This window comes from Megalops cyprinoides, chromosome 19 (genome assembly GCF_013368585.1).
Source record: "Megalops cyprinoides isolate fMegCyp1 chromosome 19, fMegCyp1.pri, whole genome shotgun sequence".
In the NCBI taxonomy this organism is placed as follows: domain Eukaryota; kingdom Metazoa; phylum Chordata; class Actinopteri; order Elopiformes; family Megalopidae; genus Megalops; species Megalops cyprinoides.
Window position 1 is genome coordinate 4611440 of NC_050601.1, and position 23167 is coordinate 4634606.

The following is a 23167-nucleotide window of genomic DNA, read 5'->3' on the forward strand; positions in this document are numbered from 1 at the left end:
TTTCAGGGCCGCTCCTCTCAAAGCGCCATTAAGGAAAAATGTCGTAAATCATGTTAAGTGGAGCGTGTGGGAGGGAGGGAGGGGAGAGGCCAGAGTGCGGGCCAGGCCGTTCGGATAAAGATTTCCTCTTGCTGCGCCGAGCGCTGCCTGCCGCTGTGCCGTGAGAGAGAGCGTGGCGGAGCGAGGGGGGGTTGGGGGGGGGGGGGCGCTCAGCTGCGCCGCTCAAAGCTGCTTTCACACAGCTCAGCCGGCCCTTTCATCTTGTCTGCTGGAGTGCTGTCAGCGGCGGCAGCCGCGCGTGCTGCAGGGGATCAGCGCAGACAGAGGGGGAGCTGCGCAGACAGAGAGGCAGCTGTGCAGGCAGGGAGAGGGGGAGCTGCGCAGACAGAGTGAGAGCTGCGCAGGCAGGGAGGCAGGGAGAGGGGGAGCTGCGCAGACAGAGTGAGAGCTGCGCAGGCAGAGAGGCAGGGAGAGGGGGAGCTGCGCAGACAGAGTGAGAGCTGCGCAGGCAGAGAGGCAGCTGCGCAGGCAGAGAGGCAGGGAGAGGGGGAGCTGCGCAGGCAGAGAGGCAGGGAGAGGGGGAGCTGCGCAGGGTTTAACTGCAGGATTTTCCTCTCCTCCGCTCTCTGGCTCTGCCAGTGGGATGCAGGGAAACTTGGCCGGCATCATTCAGCCCCGCTGTGTTAAGTGACCTCGCCATGTACCAGTTTATTTTTAATTTGTAGCTCACCCAGCCGCTCCCTCCCTCGTGCTGGTCTGGCTTCGTCGCAGGCCGGTATCGCCGAGCGTTTCCCCGGCGCTGGCTCCGAGCGGCGGTGTCAGCGGAGCAGCTTTGTGTTCCGAGGGACCGTGCCGCGGTGCTGAGTGGGTTTCAGCGCTTGCGTTTCGGCTGGCGGTGCGAACGCCGAGCCGCTGGAACACGGTTGCTGCTAACGGACAATATCCTGCCCTTCGCTGAAAGCTCAGCACCGGCGGGGATGAAAAATAATATTGGACACGGTGGCGCGGCGAGGAGGACTGTGAAAACGGTGTCGGGTTCGGCGTTTGATGGGGGAAGTGATGGTCCACTGCCACGGCAAACACAGACCCGCCAAAGCGAGAGTTCACGGGGAATTCAGCACCGTCCGCTGCGCGCTTTCAGAGCCCAGATCGCAGCGCTTCACATGCCTTTACCGAATGCTGTTTCTCATTTAGGTCCTCACAGCGTGTGGCAAGCCTTGCTGTTATGTGTTCATTTTTATTGATTTGAGCCTTACACAGACAATGAAGAAATCTTAAAGACGCTGTTATCAGGAAGGAGTATATCTCATCAGTTAATACTATTCTTTTTTGACAACAGCTAGCTTTGGATGGAGTCGCTAAGCAGTTTCTCAGTAAATGAAAATGCATTTAAACATGAGAGTGATGGATTCTCATACAGGTTTGTGGTGTGTAACAGGCTCTTGCTTTTTTAGTCGTCTCTGTACTTTCTTCCCCCATGTTTCTCGCATTGAGAAACAGCACAGTACCCACGGATGAATAAAATGTGCATGATTGAGGTTTGCCAGGATTAAACCGAACGCTAGCTAACATCTGCACGCACAGCTGCCCCGCTCTGACCGGTTGCCATTACAGTCAGCCGCTCGCTGTAACTTCAGGATCACACAGCCAGACGGTTTCCCCGCAGAGAAAGTCGCTGTTTGTTTGCGAAAGTTTCGCCAGCGTTTGCTTTGTGCTTGGAGTGCAGTCATGTTCTGTAGCAAACACATTCTGGGCAGGAAGCTGCCAGCTGCCTCTCTCTCTCTCTCTCTCTCTCTATCTCTCTCTCTCTCCATTCATTTCCCTAAAGTGCTCCTGTTGTGGTGCTGAAGGAAAAATGATTTTGTCAGGGAAAAATAGGTGATTGTTGGATTTTTTTTTTTTGCTAATGTGAAATTTTTTATGGTTTTCAACAGATAGCTAGAAAGGTGCACAGGCATTTGTAATTGCACACTGTAGCCTAGCCCGCAGTGCCCTGTGTTGGCTGTATTGGTGTGTAAAGGCACACTGGCCCATACCCGTGGAGCCGAGCATGGGCAAAGCAGTGTTCTGGCCTCCATTCCTCTGCTTCTGAGGGAGTTTGGTCTCTCGTTTTCCAGCACAATGATCTCCCAATACTCTGCCCATAACTCATAATCATCCGCCAGCACTTAACCCGTAACTCAAAACGATCTGCCAACACTGGACCCGTAACTCAGAAACGACATGATTCTGAGCAGCAGATTTTCATTTTTGGAACGCTGCTTCAGTTCTGATACTGTGTATAATGCGCATCTGTAGGTGAGCAGCTGGAAGACATTCCGTGTGAAAGCAAACTTCAGCACTCGCACCTCATCGCATGCTGAAGGCTTGAGCTGGCATGGTCAGGGTGAAAGGGCTCGTGGGTAGTTTCGGCTCAGTGGCCACCTCAGTGGGGTTTTCTGGTGTGGCAGATCAGTGTGCAGTGTACTAAATGCACCCCCCCCCCCCCCCGCTTTTTTTAGTTTATGTATTTATTTTATATTTTTTGTTTTGTAGATGGGTCTGTCGGGGAACAATGGCCCGTTTGGGCAGCCGTACGGGCAGGCCGGGGTGCAGCAGATGGGGGGCGCGGGGGTGAATGCCCAGCTCCAGAACAAGGCCGCCCTCCCCAACAGCCTGCCCCCCTTCCCCTCGGAGCTGAAGAGTGCCGCCAGCGTGCCAAACCTGGTGAGTGACCGTCCCGCCGCAGCACCTGAGGGTTATTAAACGCTTCTACCTTTAAGTGTTTTTCAGCATCGCCTAATGGCGCCTATATTTATGTGCGATTAGCGTTGCTCTGCGGAGAGAGGGCCGTTTCTGGGCTCGGAGGAAGCGTAATTTAACATGAACTTGTGTAAGCACACGGGGGACTTTCGGTCTAAAATAGGAGAAAATAAATTAAGAATTTGAGAGGGGAAAAGTACAGAATTTGAATGCATGTTATTTATTGGGCAGTTTTTTGGGTGGGGGGGATTCCTGCTGACTTGTGTCTCTGTGTCCTGTGTATATGTGTGTGTATGCGTGTGTGCATGTGTGACCATCCTGTGTGTGTATTTGCATGTGTGTGTGTGCGCGTGCGTATGTGCCCTGCGTATATGTGTGTGCGCATGTGTAACCATCCTGTGTGTGTCCGCCCTGTGTGTGTGTCTGTCCTGTGTGTATATATGTTTGTCTCTTGTGTGTGTGTTTGCGTGTGTGTGTGTGTGTGTGTCTGTTCTGTGTGTATAAATGTTTGTGTCCTGTGTGTGTGTTTGCGTGTGTGTGTGTGTCTGTCCTGTGTGTATATATGTTTGTGTCCTGTGTGTGTGTGTGTGTGTGTTTGTGTGTGTGTGTGTGTCTGTTGTGTGTGTATATATGTTTGTGTCCTGTGTGTGTGTGTGTGTGTCCGTCCTGTGTGTATATATGTTTGTGTCCTGTGTGTGTGTGTGTGTGTGTGTGTGTACATACGTGTGTGTGACCGTGCTGTGTTCCTTCCCCCCAGTCCCAGATGCAGCAGCAGCCCCAGCAGCAGGTGCCCTCGGTGGGCGTGGTCCCGGGACAGGGCGTGTCCGCGGGGCCCACCGCCGACCCCGAGAAGCGCAAGCTCATCCAGCAGCAGCTGGTTCTGCTGCTCCACGCCCACAAGTGCCAGCGGCGCGAGCAGGCTAACGGGGAGGTGCAGGCCTGCGCCCTGCCCCACTGCCGCACCATGAAGAACGTCCTCAACCACATGACCCACTGCCAGGCCGGCAAGTCCTGCCAGGGTGAGTGGGGCCGCCCCGCGGCGTTGTGGGTAATCTGACCCACCGCACTGAGGTAACAGACCCAGCTCGCAGGAGGCGGTACGGTTACTGTTACTGCCTTTCTGTCTGTGCCTGTTGGATGACTCCATCTGAGACGAAACTTTGTCTTCCTTTTTACTCTTCTTGCGCCTTACTGGTTTTCACTCTTTTTTCTGTATTCAAAGATGTGTAATATACCCATGCATGATAGTTCTGGCTGCTTCAAAAGACTTTGTCCAAGGTAACCCCAAAGTAACAAGGGTTAAAATACATTTTACACCCTGAGGGTAACTTCTGAATATTTTTATGTAACGCGTTTATAAAAGTGTAATGTAAGAAACTGCACTGAGGAGTTATGCTGCCGTATGTATTTCATGTCGTGTATAATATCGCAAATGTAGGAGAGAGAAGGAAGAATGTGTGGAAACCGAAACCCTATACGTATCAGGCCATTTCAGGTCAGTCTTTGTCAGCGTTCGGTGAGGGAAACATTTCCTGCTTTACTCTGGTAGCCATTCTAAACAAAAACCTTAAAGCCAACCCCAGCCCCCACACAGGCTTGTTACCATAAGCCGGCTTGCACATCTTTTACCTGTTAATGGGGGATACAGACTCTGGGGGGTTACCGAGTGGTTTGTCCTGACGTATGGCCGCTGGCTAGGTGCTCCGTTTTTTTTTTTTTTTATTTGAGCTTCTCTTGTTTTGGAGCTGTGGGCTGTTGCTAACAGCAGCCAGTCACCCCTGTCAGCTCTGTCCCTCGGTGTCCCTCGGGTGTCCCTCGGGTGTCCCACGGTGTCCCACGGTGTCCCTCGGTGTCCCTCGGTGGGCGCTTCCAGTGTAGCTCTTCCTCATGCGTTTCTGTTACCGCGTTCCCGCCTGTCTGCGTCTCTGTGTTCACTTTTCCTGTAGCGTGCCTTTGTGTCTGAATAGCGACACGGCAGCGTTCTTTAATCTCCTCAGCGCAGAGCTTGAACTCGGATTTCAAGTGCCCTTTTTTTTTTATATTTTATTCATTTCCGGCGATCTCGTGTGAGACTTTAATGTGGAATTTCACAGCTTGCCAAACTAACCAGCCGCGTTGGGTGTCAGATCCTACCCCTGCGCCATGTTACCATCTCTGCCTCCAAGTCGTCTCCATGAGCCCCCCCCCCCCGCTTTCCGAATCTGGCTCAAAGGAGCGGTTTCTCGCGGCATATGCGGGCTCCCTCATGACAAACACAAGGCCCTAATCGCTGGCGATGTGTGGGACAGGGCTGGGCGGATCGCGCATCCAATCCATCTGATCGCTTACAGATGTGGCAGCCAGGGTGCTCCGTTCTGTCCAATCACAGTCCTGTAGGAGATAATGAGATCTTGCGTGAAGTAAGTGGTGTGTGTGTCTCATTGTCTGTATACATTTCCCTTTTCCGATGTGAGTCGATACAGATCCCTCCAAAAGTAGTCAGTTTTACCCTGCAAAGGCCATCTATTGCCAATGGAAAAAGGGGTGAGAGTGTTTAATATCGTGTATGTGTACACGATATGTGTAATTTCTGGAAATCGGTGCGGCCGTATTGGGGCATGCACATTCCTGTCAGCTTCGGCTCCGGCAGTGAGCGTCCTGCATTGATTGACAGGTCAGTAGTATTGCCCTGTGGGCCTGAACTCCCGGGTCTTATTACAGTCAGTGCGGGGCTGAGAGCCGAATAGCGCATCCCTTTCCCTAGCAGTGTTAGAGTCGTCTCTGCTGCAGCCTGCTCCAGAAACACGTGTAGGCTGTTATTGTTCACACTTCGAGGAGCAGCGTTTCCTCTGGGAGCTTCGCATTTCCTCTCGGCCGCATGCTGAAAGCGCCTCTCTCTCGCGTCTCCGCTGTTTTCAGCTCCTTCTTGTGAGGAAAAGCCTGCCTGGTTTGGGCGGCCTCGAAGCTGTCGAAGCCTGGCGTGTGTGTGTGTGTGCGTGCGTGCGTGCGTGCGAGCGAGTGAGTGTGAGAGGGGGTGTGTGTGTGTGTGTGAGAGTGTGAGTGAGAGTGTGACTGAGAGGGTGTGTGTAACGCGTTGCTCACCGGTCTCTCTCCCCTCACAGTGGCCCACTGCGCATCGTCGCGGCAGATCATCTCTCACTGGAAGAACTGCACCCGGCACGACTGTCCCGTCTGCCTGCCGCTGAAGAACGCCAGCGACAAGAGGAACCAGCAGCGTGAGTGTCCGGCGCCGCGAGCCCCGCGAACCCCACGAGGGCCGCGCAAGTCCGCCAGGCTTCACCTGCTATCACTCACTCCCTCTCTCTCTGAGACAATCGTAGTTCTCTGCTGTTAGATAAAAGAGGGTGGCTTAGCGCATCGTCCGGCCACCATGGGCTTCATGAAGCCTTGCTCTCCGTCCACCACAGACACAGATTCGCCAGCAGCTCTAACTTTGCGTGTGTTCTGTGTGTCAGAAAGGGCAGCCTTCACCTTCAGGGGGGAGACCCATTTCCCCTTAGCACTGATGAGGTGACAGCACAGCTTCTCTCTAGGGAATGCATCAGCTTTCGAAGACCTTTGCTCTTCAGAAATTGCATTGACAAAGATTGGCAAAACCCGAGAGGCCAGAATGCAGCACGATAATTTCTTGTTTTTAGCTTATTTTTAAAAGTCCTGTCAAAAAAAAAAATGACGAGCCTGGCGTGATGAGAAAGACGCTCCCAGCTCGGAGAGCGTGTGTGTGCCTCACAGGCTGTCTTGCTGGGGGACTGCACCGAGTGGCGCCACCTGCAGGCTGCTCTCCCCGGCCGTGAAAGCACGAGAGGGAGAGAATCCAGCAGGGCCCGTAACCTGAGAGCCGGGGGGAGGGGCTCCCGGCCTCAGCCCTCAGAGTGGGCGGGGCTCACCCGGGCCCTGCAGCCTGATTGGCTGACGGAGTCAGTGACTCATTTAAATCCCCCTGCAGCAGCAGCAGCAGCAGCAGCGGTGCTCGGCGCTCGGTCTTTCTGTCGCGCTGAGCGGCCGGGCTGAGAGCACAGGGCAAGCTTCACCACAGCCGTTTCACAACGGGCATTTTAACTCTGAAAGCAGGGAAGTTAGCGCAACGGTTTCTACTCGTGCTAGATTGATTTTTTTTTTTCCATGTTAGATTTATTAAAGCATCTATAAATTTAATTTGTGACACCTCACTGGAAGTGACTGCTCCTGTTGTTTGGACCCTCAGGCTGAATGTGCAGACAGACTGAACAGGCCTGATAAGTCCTTTGCATGCTGCTGTGCATGCTAACTTAATTGTAGCTTTTTACTGTTGCATTGCGTTGCATTCATGCAGCAGATGTTCTTATCCGTAGTGACTTCCAGCACAAAAGAAGTGTATGCAAAATTGAATGAGAAACAGTTACAGGCCTACTGTAGCATGTTCATTTGTGTGTGTGCGCGCGTGTACGTGTGCGCGTGTGTGTGTGTGTGTCGCTCCCCCGCTCACTCCCTCTCTGCTCCCGCAGCCATGCTGAGCTCCCCCAGCGCGGGCCTGCAGACCTCCATCGGCCCCGTGGGCACGGGCCAGCAGAGCGCGCCCAGCATCACCAGCGCCACGCCCATCGACCCCAGCTCCATGCAGAGGGCCTACGCCGCGCTCGGCCTGCCCTACGGCAACCAGCCCGCCGCGCAGACGCAGCCGCAGCAGCAGGTCCCCGGACAGCAGCCTGCGCAGACGCCGCAGCAGCAGCAGCACCAGCTGCGCTCCCTCAACGCGCTCGGTGAGGGCTGACACGCACGCATGTCATTTCTCTGTTCTCCACCACCACACACGTGCGCGCGCGCACACGCACACACGCACAGACACACGCACACACGCACAGACACACACACCTCCTCCTTCAGTATATGTAGCTGAGACTACAATGGCAGGTATTTTATTCCCTCAAGCATGTGATGTCTACACTGCTGATGCCGCCATGTAGGAAATGTCATTATGAACATTATTGGCATTTAGCAGACGCTCTTATCCAGAGAGACTTACATCGGTTTCAGTTTTTTTTCTTAATGTCATCCATTTATACCGATTCCCCGTTGGGAATCGAACCGGCAACTTTTCAGTTATGAGTCCTGCTTCTTAACCACTATGCTACACCGCTGCCATATCATGTTCTCATCATCAGGGCTGGCTGTTGAGCCTGTCAAGAAAAGGAGTAGTACTCACTTTAAGGTGTAATGTTTAATGTCTTTATCTGTACCTTGTAAATCAGTCATTTTTTAAGTATTTGAATTGTAGGTCTACACATCTACATAGTGTGCGCGAGTCTGCTGACCTGGCCGTTTGATTGGTCGTTGTCTTCACAGGCACTAACCAGATGAACATGGGAGGCGGGGCAATGGGCGTGCCCACGTCAGAGCAGACCAACCTGCACTCCGACTCCTCCATCCCTTCCTCACTCAACACGGCCAAGTGAGTCTCTCTGCAATCAACTCGTCATGCCTGGCACACACGGTTGCTCCCGGCAGCGCCCCCATGCCGCTCTGTGCTTCAGCATGGCTGCACAGACCTCAGGATATAAATGGTAGAAAGAAATGACTAAGATTATGTCTTTGGCAGTTCAGGGCAGGATAGATGGCCAGTGTGAGATTGGCGGTATCTGAGCTGTGAACGGGTGGGTGAGTGCTGTGCTTTCTGTCTTTGATTGAGCAGCCAGCTGATGGCGGATGGGCCGGGCGGGGGCAGCATGGGGAACCTCCCCACGGCCGCGCCGCTGTCTGCCACCGGCGTCAGGAAGGCGTGGCACGAGCACGTCACTCAGGACCTGCGCAACCACCTAGTGCACAAACTGTGAGTCTGCCCAGCACGTCGGCCAATCAGGCACCGAGGGGGGTGGGGTTAAAGTCCTGACCTGTGCAGCCCTAATTCCTCTGGCTTCTCTCCCCCCTCCACAGTGTTCAAGCCATATTCCCCACTCCAGACCCCGCAGCCCTGAAGGACCGGCGCATGGAGAACCTGGTGGCCTACGCCCGCAAGGTGGAGGGGGACATGTACGAGTCCGCCAACAGCAGGGTACGGCTCCCCGCCCATCCCACAGGAAGCAGAGCCTTTCATCTGAAGCAGTTTCACACATTACTAATGGTCATGTTTCAATGGTCAATGGTCAATGGTCAATGGTTAACACTCAGACTTGTTCCTGACTGCACCTGCTAGCGTGGGATCTGTAATATTCCATTAGATTTCATTTGAAATCACTCTGACTTCCTGTAGGAAGAATATTACCACTTCCTCCTGATCATTTTTTCTCTCTTGGCTTCCTGCAGGATGAATACTACCACTTCCTGGCAGAGAAGATCTACAAGATCCAGAAGGAGCTGGAGGAGAAGCGGCGATCGAGGGGCCGGAAGCAGCCGCCCATGGCTGCCCCAGGCGCCCAGCAGCCTGGCCTGCCCCAGCCCAACGCCCTGGGGCCCGCGCAGGCTGTCCGGCCCCCCAGTGAGTGCCCCCCCAGTGCTGGGACCCCCTCTGAGGGGCAGGAGGACTGGAGCGCTTGGGTTAAGCTAGGATTGACTGTTGATTTCATATATTTTTTTTTTTATTACGTCTCTGGCATTTGCATAGTGAACTATCAGTCATCAGGTTCATTTTCAGTAATCAACTCGGAGCGGATGTTGAGTCAAATAAGTTTTGGCAGTGGTGCTGTTGGTGTAATTAATACATGCTGTGTATTCTGCAGCTGCATGAAAGCGTTGTGGCTTTGATACTTATGTGGGGGAGTGGCTCGGTTTCTCCGCCACTGTGTGGGGAAACGGCTCCGTTTCTCTGCTCTGATGTGTCTGGTTCAGCGGTGCGTTTCGTCTTTCAGATGTCGTGCCACAGGCCTCTGACTTTTTGCTCTCCTCTCTCCCTCTTCCTCTCCGCAGATGGACCTGTGCCTATGCCCAATGTGCCAAATCAGATCATGAACCGCATGCAAGTTTCTCAAGGTACCTCCTCTGTGCTCTCTGAGAGTTCCTCTCTGAGAGTTCCTCTCTGCACCGCGAGCACCTGACTTCACCTGCGGCAGCGTTACCTGCATGCGTCTGAGCTCCTCATTCAGTCCTTTCTCCCTCTTCCACCCGCAGAAGGCTGTGATACTCTAACATCTGCTCATGTCCATATTTGATAAATACATTTTAAACAGTTAGTGATTTTGTAGCTGGCACTGCAGGCCAGATGGTGCTTCAGCAGATCAGAGACATTCCACTTTGTTTATGCGTTTATATATTTATGAAAATTGTGCACAGTGGTTTCTTTTACCCTTTATATTGCGGTAAGTCTACCTGACTTCACCTTATAGGGAGCCAGCATTGTGGGTGTGTTAGTTTGGCAGAGTCATTTGCTGGAACGGATGAAAGAATTCATAAATATTTCCTCATCATCATCGAAGTCTCAGCCACGGAACGTGTGTGTCTCCGCTGGTTTGCCAGAATGGCTCCATTCAATTAGCATGCCTTAGAGTGTTCCTAACCGGAGGCTAATTGCACACTCCTCTTTCATCTCCTCCCCGCAGGAATAAATCAGTTCAACCCCATGGCGATGCAGAACGTGCAGATGTCCCAGGCGCCCATGGGGGCGCGCGCCGCCTCCCCCATGAGCCACCCCGTGCAGATGAACATGGCCTCTGTCCCAGCGGTAAGACCGGGCCCCCCCTCCGTCTCTGGAAAAATGGTTTATTCCGCTCTCTGAAGCCTCCGGGCTGCCCTCTCGCAAGCAGTCCTCATTTTAACCAGTTAAACCTGGTTAAAACCACTGCGTGTGTGTGTGTGCACATGCGCGCGTGTGTGTATGTGCGCGTGTGTGTATGTGCGTGTGTGTGTGCGCGCATATGCGCAAGTGTGTCTGTGTGTATGTTTGTCTTGTGCTGCTGGTCTCAGTAGCTCACGTAGCACGCAGATTTGGCAATGGTATGAATAGATGTGTGGCTGGCAAGCAGTGGCAGGGTTCACGTCACATCAGGCCTTTATCTTCACGGGGCACGATGATGAGTCATTGTATTGTTTCACTGTTGTGTAAAAGCATTTTCGGTACTCATTTTTGTGGTTAACCAACATTGTTCAGATTGCAGTCTGATAGTTTTGATGTTTGCTCTGAGGTGTGGAGAACACCAGCCATAGTGCCTTCCCCTGGTTTATTTTGGATTCCTCCCTCTTTCATAGATGGGGATGTCCCCTTCCAGGATGCCCCAAGCCCAGGGCATGATGGGAAACCACGCCAACAACATGGTGGGGCAGACGGCCAACCAGGCCCAGTTCATGGCTCAGACGCAGTTCTCTGCCTCCAGCGGGGGCATGAACGTGAACGTGGGTCTCAGCCAGCCGGCCGCTCAGGCCGCGGTCACGCAGGTGAGGGACGAGCGAGGGGAGGCGGAGCGCTCAGGCTGTGCCTGTCCCACGCTCACTGCCCCACACAGCCCACTGCTGCTAGCAGCACAGTCACGGAGCTCTGCTCACTGCAGTACAGTCAGTAAGCTCCTTCCTCACTGCAGGGCGGTCGGTAAGCTCCTTCCTCACTGCAGGGCGGTCGGTAAGCTCCTTCCTCACTGCAGGGCGGTCGGTAAGCTCCTTCCTCGCTGCAGGGCGGTCGGAAAGCTCCTTCCTCACTGCAGTGCGGTCGGTAAGCTCCTTCCTCACTGCAGTGCGGTTGGTAAGCTCCTTCCTCACTGCAGTGCGGTCGGTAAGCTCCTTCCTCACTGCAGTGCGGTTGGTAAGCTCCTTCCTCACTGCAGTACAGTCAGTAAGCTCCTTCCTCACTGCAGGGCGGTCGGAAAGCTCCTTCCTCACTGCAGTGCGGTCGGTAAGCTCCTTCCTCACTGCAGTGCGGTCGGTAAACTCCTTCCTCACTGCAGTGCAGTCGGTAAGCTCCTTCCTCACTGCAGGGCGGTCGCAGGGCGGTCGGTAAGCTCCTTCCTCACTGCAGTGCGGTCGGTAAGCTCCTTCCTCACTGCAGGGCGGTCGGTAAGCTCCTTCCTCACTGCAGTACAGTCACTGAGCTCTGAGCTCACTGCACAGTGGATGGGGAGACTAGCAGAGTGCAGGACTCCCACACTCTCACACATTGTCGCACTCTTTCAGCCTGTCGTTGTTGACTGAGCGATCAGGGTCGTCTCCTGCTCCTTCCCCTAAGTGTGCAGCCCTTCCCATTCCCTGCATGACTGGAGTTGTTTTCCAGGGGTGCCCAGACTGAGAGGACAGAATGAGCGCGGTGCCGTGGTGTTGTCCCGGCAGGTGGTGGGTGTGGGTCCTGTGTAACGGGTGTGGGTGGTGTGCCCTGTGTCTTCTCTCCAGCAGCAGCAGCAGCAGCAGCAGCAGCAGCAGCAGAGTGCTAACCTCCCCCTGAACGCCCTGGGCTCCCTGGGTCCCCAGCTGCCCTGCACCCCGAGCGCCCAGCCCCCTCTGCGCTCCACGCCGCCGCCGCCCCCCACCTCCACCGCGGCCACTAACCTGCAGCAGCTCCAGCACCCCGCCCCCCCGCCGGCCCAGCCCTCCACCCCGGCCTCCTCCACCCCTGCCCCTGTGCCCAGCACCCTCCCCGGCCCCACCCCCGCCATGGGCACCCCGTCCCGGCCGCACACCCCCCTGCAGCCCCCCCCGGAGCCTCCCCTGCAGATGCAGCAGCCCACCTCTGTGCAGCCGCAGGCCCCCAGCACCCCGGTGAGACTCCTCCCCCCAGCCGCGCCCAGGTGGGCGGAGCCGCCACGTGTAACCCGATTTGAACCAATCACAGCGAGCAAACACTGTGATTGGCAGCGTGTGGTAGCTCTGCCCATCATGGGCTTCATGAAGCCTCACTCTCCCATCACTGCCTGACATCACACCCTGTCATTTGTTCCCTCCTCCTCCTCACAGTGTCTGTGATCTCTCTGTCTGAGCAGGCTTCTGCTCAGGTAGTTAGCCCCTGTTAGGCTATGTACTGCTGAATCATTAGCATTGTGGCTGGGTGTGGTGGTGTGAGGTGGGGTTAAGTGTGTGTAGTTGAGTGGAGGGGTGCTTTTGTGAATATTTCAATTGTTAACATCACACAAAAAGGAACTCTTGAATACACAGCAGTCTGTTTGATTATGTAAATATGCAAAGTAATGTAAATACACATATTGAGAACATAATCACTTCAGACTATTTCAGGTTTAATTACATCAGTGAATGTACATTTCTCCAACTGTTGCCGTTAGTTGAACTTGAAGCCACTTTCGCATTACGGCATTTTACCGCGTACATTGCCGCCACGCTACCCCTCCTAATATAATATTCATATATCCTTTTTCCATTTTCTAACAAAAAAGTTGTAATTTCCCAGCCAGTTGCATGTCAGATGTATGAGGACTGACTTGTAGAGCGTCTGCAGCTGTGAAGCGTGTTTGCAGCTGGTTTCAGGAGCCGAGCGCCGGGCCCGCACAGTGCCGTCACTCTTTTCCATTGCTTCATTTTGCATGTTACTACAACAGTAACACAGTAAGACTGCTGGGCTGAGCCTTTTCCATCCAAGCTGAAGTCGGCTCCTGTTAATAAAGGCTCGCAGAAGTCTGCGTGACATCGCGGTTTTCCTCGCCGTGTCCGTGGGGTTCCGCCGAGAGGAGGCACAGCTGTGTGGCCGATTTTAGCAGCGCGTTACGGCTCTGTTGGATCGTGATCGTGTTGGAGAACAGCTGTAGGAAACTGTAGGGAGTGCTACGACGGGTCCTGTAATCTGCATATTCGTGTGCTCGATGGTACACGCTACCAGCAGCGGCATGTGAAGTGAGGAAATGCATCTTTTGTGTTCATATTTCAGAGCCACAAGTGCATTTGTCATAGAAATCCATAGAAACAATAAAAGCAGTGCCTAAATACTGCTTGAACTGTGACTGAGGAGGGGAAGGGACTTTATTTCTGCGAGTGTATTGTTATTTTGGCTGGACCCAAAATGAGGGCCCGCGGCATGTGGTTTTGAGTTTGGCTGACGTTTGACTGGGCGAATCCGAATGTCTCTCTCTCTCTCTCTCTCTCTCTCTCTCTCACCCCCCCTCCCCCAGCTCTCCCAGCCGGCAGCCAGCATAGATAACCGCGTGCCCACCCCTGCCTCCGTGGCCGAAGTGCACTCCCAGCAGGCCCTGCCCGACCTGCCCGCTCCGGAGCCCAAACCCGACCTCCGGGGGGACGACCAGGACTTTTCTTCCGGCAAAATGATGGCAGACCCCAAAATGGAGGTGCTTACCCTCTAAACCTGCTGTGCACAGCCTGAGCTCACATGCAGTATTCAGGCAGCGCTGCTTACGGCTGCGGCAGAGTGCCGTGCCATCACTGCGTATGTGGGAATCTGTACACTAACAGACCACAGCAAATGTTGTGGTACAGCTTGTAGCGTGTAATTAATAGTGTAATGCTTATCACCCTTTATTCTAAATCTTGTCATGTTATTCTAAATCAGGTCATGTTATTGCAAGGAAGCAGGGTACTCATAGTCTTTGAATTATGATAGGGTTTGATGCAAGTAAATGTACCAAATGTACCGCACACTTTTTTTTAACACCACACTTGTATGACTGAATTAATGTAGCCTGACACATGTTCAGTCCTGGTGTGATCTCTTAGCTTAGTGCTAACACAGCTGTATAAATGGATAAAATTGTAAGTTGCTCTGGATAAGAGCATCCGCCAAATGACAGTAGTAATGGAAATGTAAGCTTAGCCACCGGCTCTGGCCGTAGCCACACCTTTGAGGTTGAGGTTTTTAGCGGCAGTATTCACAAGCTACGCCATCTCTGCCCCCCAGCATGAGGAAGAGACACGGTCGCTGTCGGTGAAGAAGGAGGAGCCGGAGGGGGCGGAGCCCAAGCAGGAGCCAATGGACGTGGAGAAGAAGCCGGAAATGAAGGCGGAGTCCAAAGAGGAGGAGGAGGGCGGGGCCAACGGCACGGCCCTGTCGACATCGCCCTCCCAGCCCCGCAGGAAAAGTGAGAGCAGTGGCGTTGTACTGTGACTCTGTGTCCCCTTCCCCGGGCCTGTTTGCTGATTTCTTTACCCCTCTCACAACAGAGACCGCCCTGGGCCTGGAGTGGCTCACATGTTCCGGGGGTTTGTCCCATTCAAGCTCTTACTCACCCAGGTGCTGGCCGCCATGTATTTGGTGGTGGTCTGTATTCCACCAAATACACACCTTCCCCTGTATTAACCTATAAGAATCACTGACCCAGTTGTGTGATTAAGAGCTCGGAAGGGTGAAAATCCCAGGAACCTCTCTGGCACTCCAGGCCGCTGGTCTCCCATCCTTTTTTTTAATAAGTTGCTCTGTGTCTGTGGTCTGAGCCCCTGTTTCTCTCTCCGCTGCCTGCAGTCTTTAAGCCTGAGGAGCTGAGGCAGGCCCTGATGCCCACGCTGGAGTCGCTGTACCGCCAGGACCCCGAGTCCCTGCCCTTCCGGCAGCCCGTGGACCCCACCCTGCTGGGCATCCCGGTGGGTAACGCTGCTCTCTGCGTAGCTCTGTAGCCTAGCCACCACAGCACAGGGAGCATGCAGACCCCCACACATTGTCTTAATGCTTATGGACAGTTCTAAAACTTGCATTCTGTTGTGGAGTGTGCCTTTGAGAAAGCCTTTCCAGGCATTAACCCTTTTTGACATATGGTCAAACTGGTGTAATTAGAACACTAGATTGAAAAAATTCTAAGCTTAACCTAAGCTTTCAGGAAACAGTGTTTTAACGTTACAAAGCATAGCAGATGCGGCGGTGAAAACTATAGAAAGCTTAATAAAGCTAATGAAAAGATAACGAACCATGTAACCTAACACGTGCGTTACATAGCATAAAATAAGTCACGTGCGAAAGGGTTAAGGCTTTAAGAGCCTGTGTTAAGCAGGGTCGCTCTGTGGGAGCTGGAAGTGCTCTTGCTGAGTGTATCTGTGTTCCCCCTGTGCGTCCAGGACTACTTTGACATAGTGAAGAACCCCATGGACCTGTCCACCATCAAGCGGAAGCTGGACACGGGCCAGTACCAGGAGCCCTGGCAGTACGTGGACGACATCTGGCTCATGTTCAACAACGCCTGGCTCTACAACCGCAAGACCTCGCGCGTCTACAAGTACTGCTCCAAGCTGGCCGAGGTGTTCGAGCAGGAGATCGACCCCGTCATGCAGGGCCTGGGCTACTGCTGCGGCAGGAAGGTGAGAGAGGGGGCGGGGCGTCTCGCAAAGAGAGGTGCGCGATTGGTGGGAGGGCCGTCCATCGGCCGCGGTTTCACAGGGGCCGCTATGTCCGATCTTTTGGAAGGCTGGCAAAGGAGACCTGAGACCTAAAACCTGATAAGACTGGAGTAATTTTGAGCTGCTAGATTTTACATTCGTGACAGGAGAACCCCCTTTCCCTACCCCTGACTGTACAAGACAGCTGGATGGTACTTGAACCCTTTCAGATGGGAGAGGATAGCTGCCTGATTGGACAGTAAATGAGGTGTAACCTGACAATGCTGGCTGCACAGCAGGGTGGATCTGTGAATGACTCTCTCTCTCTCTCTCTCTCTCTCTCTCTCTCTCAGTATGAATTCTCCCCTCAAACGCTATGCTGCTACGGCAAGCAGCTGTGCACCATATCCAGAGACGGCACCTACTACAGCTACCAGAACAGGTAAAAATAACAAAACACAAATAAAGTCTGTCATAAAACTGCTTACCCACGAGAGTAGTTCACTTGCGTTTTCTTTGAAACAGCCAGGCCAAAAGCGTGAGCTTTAAAAACGTGGATGAATGGCACAGTGCTAGGTTTTTGCGCTTTGGGCCGGAGTGCAGAGAGGCGCTTGTAAATCTGGCAGTGGCGGAGGGTGTTGCGGCTTCCTCCCTCCGGTCGCCGCGTTTGTGGTGGCACCCCAGTGCTCGCGTTTCTGAGCATGGCTGCAGTTTTATCACGCTCTTTATGAAACGCAAGCAAAGCCCCAGACACGGTCTGCAGCAGAAGATGGGGAGAAGGCCGCTTAACCCCTCCCCAAATCCAGTGTTGTAACGAGACACTGTGCTCAGCTCGTGCTTGTGCAATGTACGCTAGAACAAAATGTATTTCCCTACAAAATGCCTGATTTCACAGCTCGCTCCACTGCTCCTCCTTCTGGTCAGACTGTGCTACTGCAATATTTCCATCCCTCATCGCTAAGGCAGTTGAATTACGTCTATCAATATTATGGATTGCAGAGCGGTTCCTTTTCTGCCCAGCACGCCAAGAAACCTCTGATTATGTACACAGATTAACGTGTCTGACGTACAGTGGGAAATTGATTTCTGTCTGCTTTAGAATGAAGATAATTCCCTGCTTATATTCTCATCAAGTGATGCATGCTCTCTCATGCTTACCGTGCAGTATAGTCAGTTGTGTGGAACCCACACAAATTTATAGATTGTATCATTAAAACGGAGGCTTTCCTGCATTCACACATCCTTATTCGGCATTGCACGGGTTTGGGTTTAACAGTGATGTAGGATGTGATGGTGCGTGTGTAGTATAGTATGAGATTTTAATGTGGGAATAAATTGGTAGAAGACCAGGTTTAATGCTAGTAAAGCATTTCTGACTCTGAAATTCTGGCAATTCTCCCTGCTCCTACCACTCTGTCAATGACCTGCCATTTCTCATGATTCCACAGCTCCCTTATGCTTTGTTTAAGCCCTGTTCTAATACTCCTGAGTAGATGGATGTGTCGTTGATTGTCTAAAGTGATGAGAGACTGTTTGTAGGAGAGACTACAGTCTGGCTGTGAGATCGGATTGCTAACCTGCCAACATCTGGCTGTCTGCTCTGTGTTCTCTCCTGGTCTTTAACCCCACCCCTGTCCCGGTTTGCCTGTACCCTTCTTTACGGGGTCCAGCTCACCCAAATGTGGCCTTGTTGCCGACAGGTATCACTTCTGTGAGAAGTGCTTCAACGAGATTCAGGGCGACAGCGTCACCCTGGGCGACGACCCTGCTCAGCCGCAGACGTAAGTCCCCCTCCGTGGCATCCCTGCTGGTACTCTGTGTGTGTGTCTGTGTCTGTGTCTGTGTGTCTGTGTGTGTGCGTGTGCGTGTGTGCGCGAGTGTGTGTGTGTGTGCATGTGTTCGGTGCGTGCGCATGCCGTTGGATGATTGCAGGTGTACGCAACTCTGATCCAAAGCTCTGATGATGCATGTATTGAGCTTTCTTGCCCTTGTCTTTTGGGTATAGCGCACTGTAAATTTTAGCAGAATGAATACTTGTAGGCAGTTCTGAATGCTCCTCAAGAGACTCTTTGTAAGTACGTTATGCTGCAGAGAAGTATGTCATAATAAAATTTATCAGAGATGTCAGGCATTACTTATCTGGAAATAAGATCTTTATAAAGTGATTTGCCAATCCCATACTGGTCTCAGACCTGCACGGGGGGGTGTCTGACATGGCCAGTCAGCATGCTCTGTGCTAACCCCACCCACCCTCTCTCCCTGCAGTATGATATCTAAGGACCAGTTTGAAAAGAAGAAAAACGACATGTTGGACCCAGAGCCGTAAGTATTTGTCTTCGCTTGTGCTGCTCTGTGTCTTTTTGCCATCTGTGGTACGGTCCGCTCTCGCCGTTTGAGAGAAAGCGAACTTGATGGAATTGTACTCTACAGTTCATTTCGCTGCTGGGCACTGATTAGTGTGCATCGGCTTGTGAGTTTTTGTGCGCGGTATGTACAGCTGTAATAGTGAGCTGGAAAGAGAGGGACAGAGCAGCTTCGGGGTGTGACGTGTCCTGTGTGGGAAAAGTAGCCTTGTGCACTAGCAGAATTCTAATGCAAGGCTTTTCAAAATGCTGTGGCCAAACCTCAGCGCATGTGTGCACATACAGAGCCCTGTAGCATCCAGCGTCATTAGGACATAACTAAGTGTTCGGAGGGTACAATGCATGTTACACACAGAGCCTTCAGAACCTGAACGTCTCGCATCGGAGAGGATGTCTGGTGAAACCCGAAGGAAGACTCAGTAAGACTGGGGACAGCGCCTGAGAAAAAGAGCCTTGTCCTTTAACATCAAAAGAGCGGCTGTGATATCAGGTGTAGCCCGCATGCCAGGCTGCTGGGGTAACGCGGTCCTGTCAGCTCTGAGCTCAGGCCTAAAGGCTAACGGTAGCCGGGCACCCGGGCTGCGGAAACGCCGTGCCTGCCAGCAGCGCAGCCAGCGTAGCACGCCGGCGCCGGCGTCCCTGAGCAGGCCGAACCCCCAGCGAGCCTTCCAGCTGCCAGCTCGGCAGGCCGCGAAGGGTTCCTAACGGAGGCATCGGCGGAGGGAGCACTCTGTCAGGGACCGTTAAAGAGGAAAAGCAGGTGATTTAAATGGGTTTGAGAGGACGCGTTCGCTTGTAAAGATGCGTCCAGTCAGCTCCGGTTACGGCCTTACGAAGACAGACCGTGCCAAACCGCCCTGTGAGAATCCTCTCGCTTCCTTGGCTTGGCTTCTGCTCAGCTGGGAGAACAAGATCTTTTCTGGGCCGTGATGTTTGACACTGAGTATTAATAAAAGGATTTATTTCAGTTACATGTTTTTACCTTTTTACGTAAGAATAAAAAGCGTGTATGTGGAAGGACATTTTACCTGGTTACCAGTGTTAAGCTAGATCACTAGCTATGTAGCAGTGAGCTCTTGTTTTTGTCAACATTGTTTTCACAAAGGTGCAAAATTTCATTAGGTGCTTCTTACAAAGCTAGCTGGCTAATGTGTGCAAGTGTAGTCATATATTTAGCTACATTGTAAATTAGTTATGATACTTCAGTCCCCGTTGAGGGCATGAAATTGACAGTTCCAGGTATATGTGAGAGTTGTGGATAGGCTGGCAGTCGCAGGGTTTTTGCATCTTCCAGATCCTGTGAATATACTCTTGAATAGGAAATGGCATGAGTTCATCCATGTATAGAAGATTGCTGTACTGCCATGTTATGTTATGTCATAAACAGACAAATTAATTAGTTATAATTAAGCGTTCTGAGCGCTCACCTGCAGTCCCTCCTGCCTCACCCCGCATCTCTCCCCTTGTGCAGGTTTGTTGAATGTAAGGAGTGTGGACGTAAGATGCATCAGATATGCGTTCTGCACTACGACGTCATCTGGCCCTCAGGGTGAGCCGCTCCTCTGGTCGCTTTCGCCACCGCTTGGCCTGCTAATGCCATCAGGTGTCCCGAGCCAGTGACCGGTGGCCTCTAAAAACCAAACCTCTCTCTGTCTCCTGTCAGCTTCATCTGTGATAACTGCCTGAAGAAGTCCGGTAAAACACGGAAGGAGAACAAGTTTGCCGCCAAAAGTAAGTGTTTTTAGAATCAGCCTTTGGTCCTCATCGGGTCACTTTCTGATAGAGGTCATATTTAATGTTCACTTCGTATGTTTCATACAAAAATGAGGAGTTGACGTAGGTGACTGTCATGTCGCCCTCCTCTGTGGGCGTTCAGGGCGTTACAGCTGGGACTCATTCTACTGAGATGCCGCAAGACCCTCTGTCTTTTCCCTGCCTCTGATGCTTTGGTACACTCAAGTATTTTTGTGTATATTTTGAAAAATTGTGATTAAAAACTGATTGTCAAAATTCGGTTTGCTCAGTAGATGGTGTAATTCTGGATGGCCTGCCTCGCACAGACAGCATTGGGACCTGGTGTTGGCTTTGCTCTGATTGTGTGTGTGTGTGTATGTGTGTGTTTTCCCAGGGCTGCAGACCACCAGGCTGGGCATGTACATAGAAGACAGAGTGAATAAGTACTTGAAGAGGCAGAACCACCCGGAGGCCGGGGAGGTGTTCGTGCGAGTGGTGGCCAGCTCCGATAAAACCGTGGAGGTCAAACCCGGGATGAAAGCCAGGTGCGGGACTCCCACCCACTCACCTGTGCACCTGTACCTGTGCTCTGCCCCGCCCCTGCCCTCATCACATCTCCTTCCACTGTCCCACATCCACACAGCCTCGCCTGACTGCACCAGCCCCAGTGCGAAGCTGTTGACGACACAGTAACAGAAACCATTAAGCCCTCAGTTTAGTTTCAGCAATAAATGCCATGTCAATTTCACAGACACGTTCCAGGCAACAAGAGAAAAACAAGAAAATAAGCCCTCTTCGGCTTGCCCCAGTTAGCTCCAGTGGGCTCTGCTTGTGTGTGGATGCTGAGGCCTGTTCTTCTCTCTCGGTTCCCCTACGGCAGGTTTGTGGACACGGGCGAGATGGCAGAGAGCTTCCCTTACAGAACCAAAGCACTTTTCGCCTTCGAGGAGATCGACGGCGTGGACGTCTGCTTCTTCGGCATGCACGTCCAGGAGTACGGCTCCGAGTGTCCTTTCCCCAACACCAGGTGACGAGGCCGCGCCCGACGCTTTCTGCAGAATCGCCGAAAAGTGAATGCCATCCCCTTTTCTAACCCCGTTTTCCTACCTTTCCGCCCCTCACAGACGGGTGTACATATCGTACCTCGACAGCATTCACTTCTTTAGACCTCGCGTGCTGCGGACCGCCGTTTACCACGAGATCCTGATCGGGTATCTGGAGTACGTGAAGAAGCTCGGGTAGGTTCACGCGCTGGCTCTCCGGAGATCACACCTCCCCCGTCCCATCTGCGGCGTCTCTGCACAGCCCGCCGACCCGCCAGACTCAAACGCACGCTATCTCTCACGAAGCCGTGCGAAGAGAATCCAACCAGCTGGCTGTGTTTAATTCTGTGTTATCAAAGTTGGCACTATAGCGAGTTATGTAAAATAACTGTGTATGATGTCATCGGTTGATTTGATTGAAACTCATGGTATGCAGCAATACATTAACTTACGTTCATTTATACACTTACCCAGAGCAACATCCAGTACAACAGAACAAAAATGTATCCGAACAAGTTGAATGAGCCAGGCTGACAACACTCCCAGACCAGTGAGGTTGAGCATAACACTGTTCAAGCCCTGCCACGATGACCATGACCAAGTCACAGCAGCAGAATGTATGTATAAGCTGTTGAAGGGGTACCATCCTTAAAGTGCCTTCTTCCCCCCGTGTAGGTACGTGACGGGTCACATTTGGGCCTGCCCCCCCAGCGAGGGGGACGACTACATCTTCCACTGCCACCCTCCGGATCAGAAGATCCCCAAGCCCAAGCGCCTGCAGGAGTGGTACAGGAAGATGCTGGACAAGGCGTTTGCCGAGCGGATCCTGCACGACTACAAGGTGGGCCTCTGCCCGCACTGCCTGCAGGCTCCTCTGTTCGGCCCAGGCAAGAGGGCTTCATTACTGCTGCTGCAGCTCATTGGTACAAATTACAAACCTGTGGGGATCGGTGCTCCGTTCTGATTGGTCACTGTGCTGGAAACATCGAGAAAGTGCATGTTAAATTCGTATCGCCTCTAAACATGGATCAGTGTCGGCAGCTGTCGGGAGCTGCGTCAGATGTGTCCGAGGGGGATTGTATTACATTATATATGGGCAGCATGTCTTCACCCGTTGCATGCGACCGAATAGTTTGGGGAACATGCTTCCTGCAGTGAGCTCACAAGCCACAGATTGACCTTTTGCATAGTAATGGTGCCTGGTTGTGCCCTTGGCCATATCGCCACACTCAGACACATGCTGTATTTGGAAAAATGATGCCCCTTATTCCCTACGTTTCTTTAGGTGTTCATTTTGATCACCTCTGAGAGTCAGTTCCCAGGGCGCACTACATTTACATTCATTCATTTGGCAGACGCTTTTATCCAAAGCGACTTACAAGTGAGGCAGAGTACAACACAAGCAAAAGACATACAAGAGTCACAATATTAGAAGTGCTGCAAGACCAAGTTTTGATAGTTGGCCAGACAAGGTACAAGCTAGCTGGTAGAGACACAGCTGCGTTAAACCATTAAATTTTTTTCCTAAAGGAAAACAGAGTTCAGGACATAAGAAACTGCTTTAGATGGTAGCGATTCAGGTGATCAGGTGAGTGCTGAAGAGCTGTGACTTTAGATGGTTCTTAAAAATAGTGAGGGATTCAGCAGAACGGATGAAGTGTGGAAGGTCATTCCACCGCTGGGGGACAATGGCAGAGAAAGTTCTGTATAGTGAAGAAGAAGAGACGCAGTGGCCCACCACTCCCACAGGTGTTTTTTGGCTAATGCACCTCTCTCATTTTCGCGTTTCGACAGGACATCTTCAAGCAGGCGACGGAGGACAGGCTGACCAGCGCTAACGAGCTGCCCTACTTCGAGGGGGACTTCTGGCCCAACGTGCTGGAGGAGAGCATCAAGGAGCTGGAGCAGGAGGAGGAGGAGAGGAAGAAGGAGGAGAACACGGCCTCCTGCGAGACGCCAGAGGTGAGGGAGGAGAGGCGGAGCAGTGGGAGACAGCGCGGCGGGCAGGAACGCTGCTTTCCACCGTGTCTTACATCTGTTAATCCTTGTGTCTATAGACCAGGACTTACACCACTTGACTGCTTTATTTGGCCATTATAGAGCCGTGATGCTTCTTGCCTGCTGATGAGCACT

General features: G+C 52.6%; 1 protein-coding gene across 1 annotated transcript in view; it reads left to right on the top strand.

Moving 5' to 3' along the window:
• Positions 1-23167, top strand: part of LOC118794065 (histone lysine acetyltransferase CREBBP-like) — a 47295-nt gene that overhangs the window by 19585 nt on the left and 4543 nt on the right. Inside the window, 26 exon segments of the mRNA XM_036552206.1 lie at positions 2536-2706; positions 3500-3761; positions 5844-5957; positions 7227-7481; positions 8065-8170; positions 8411-8548; positions 8653-8770; positions 9022-9193; positions 9622-9684; positions 10251-10372; positions 10897-11082; positions 12025-12390; positions 13749-13922; positions 14489-14669; positions 15050-15168; positions 15637-15876; positions 16248-16336; positions 17595-17675; positions 18160-18216; positions 19729-19806; positions 19921-19988; positions 20386-20536; positions 20872-21018; positions 21116-21229; positions 21710-21875; positions 22829-22996. Of these exon segments, the coding sequence (XP_036408099.1) occupies positions 2536-2706; positions 3500-3761; positions 5844-5957; positions 7227-7481; positions 8065-8170; positions 8411-8548; positions 8653-8770; positions 9022-9193; positions 9622-9684; positions 10251-10372; positions 10897-11082; positions 12025-12390; positions 13749-13922; positions 14489-14669; positions 15050-15168; positions 15637-15876; positions 16248-16336; positions 17595-17675; positions 18160-18216; positions 19729-19806; positions 19921-19988; positions 20386-20536; positions 20872-21018; positions 21116-21229; positions 21710-21875; positions 22829-22996 (3906 nt within the window).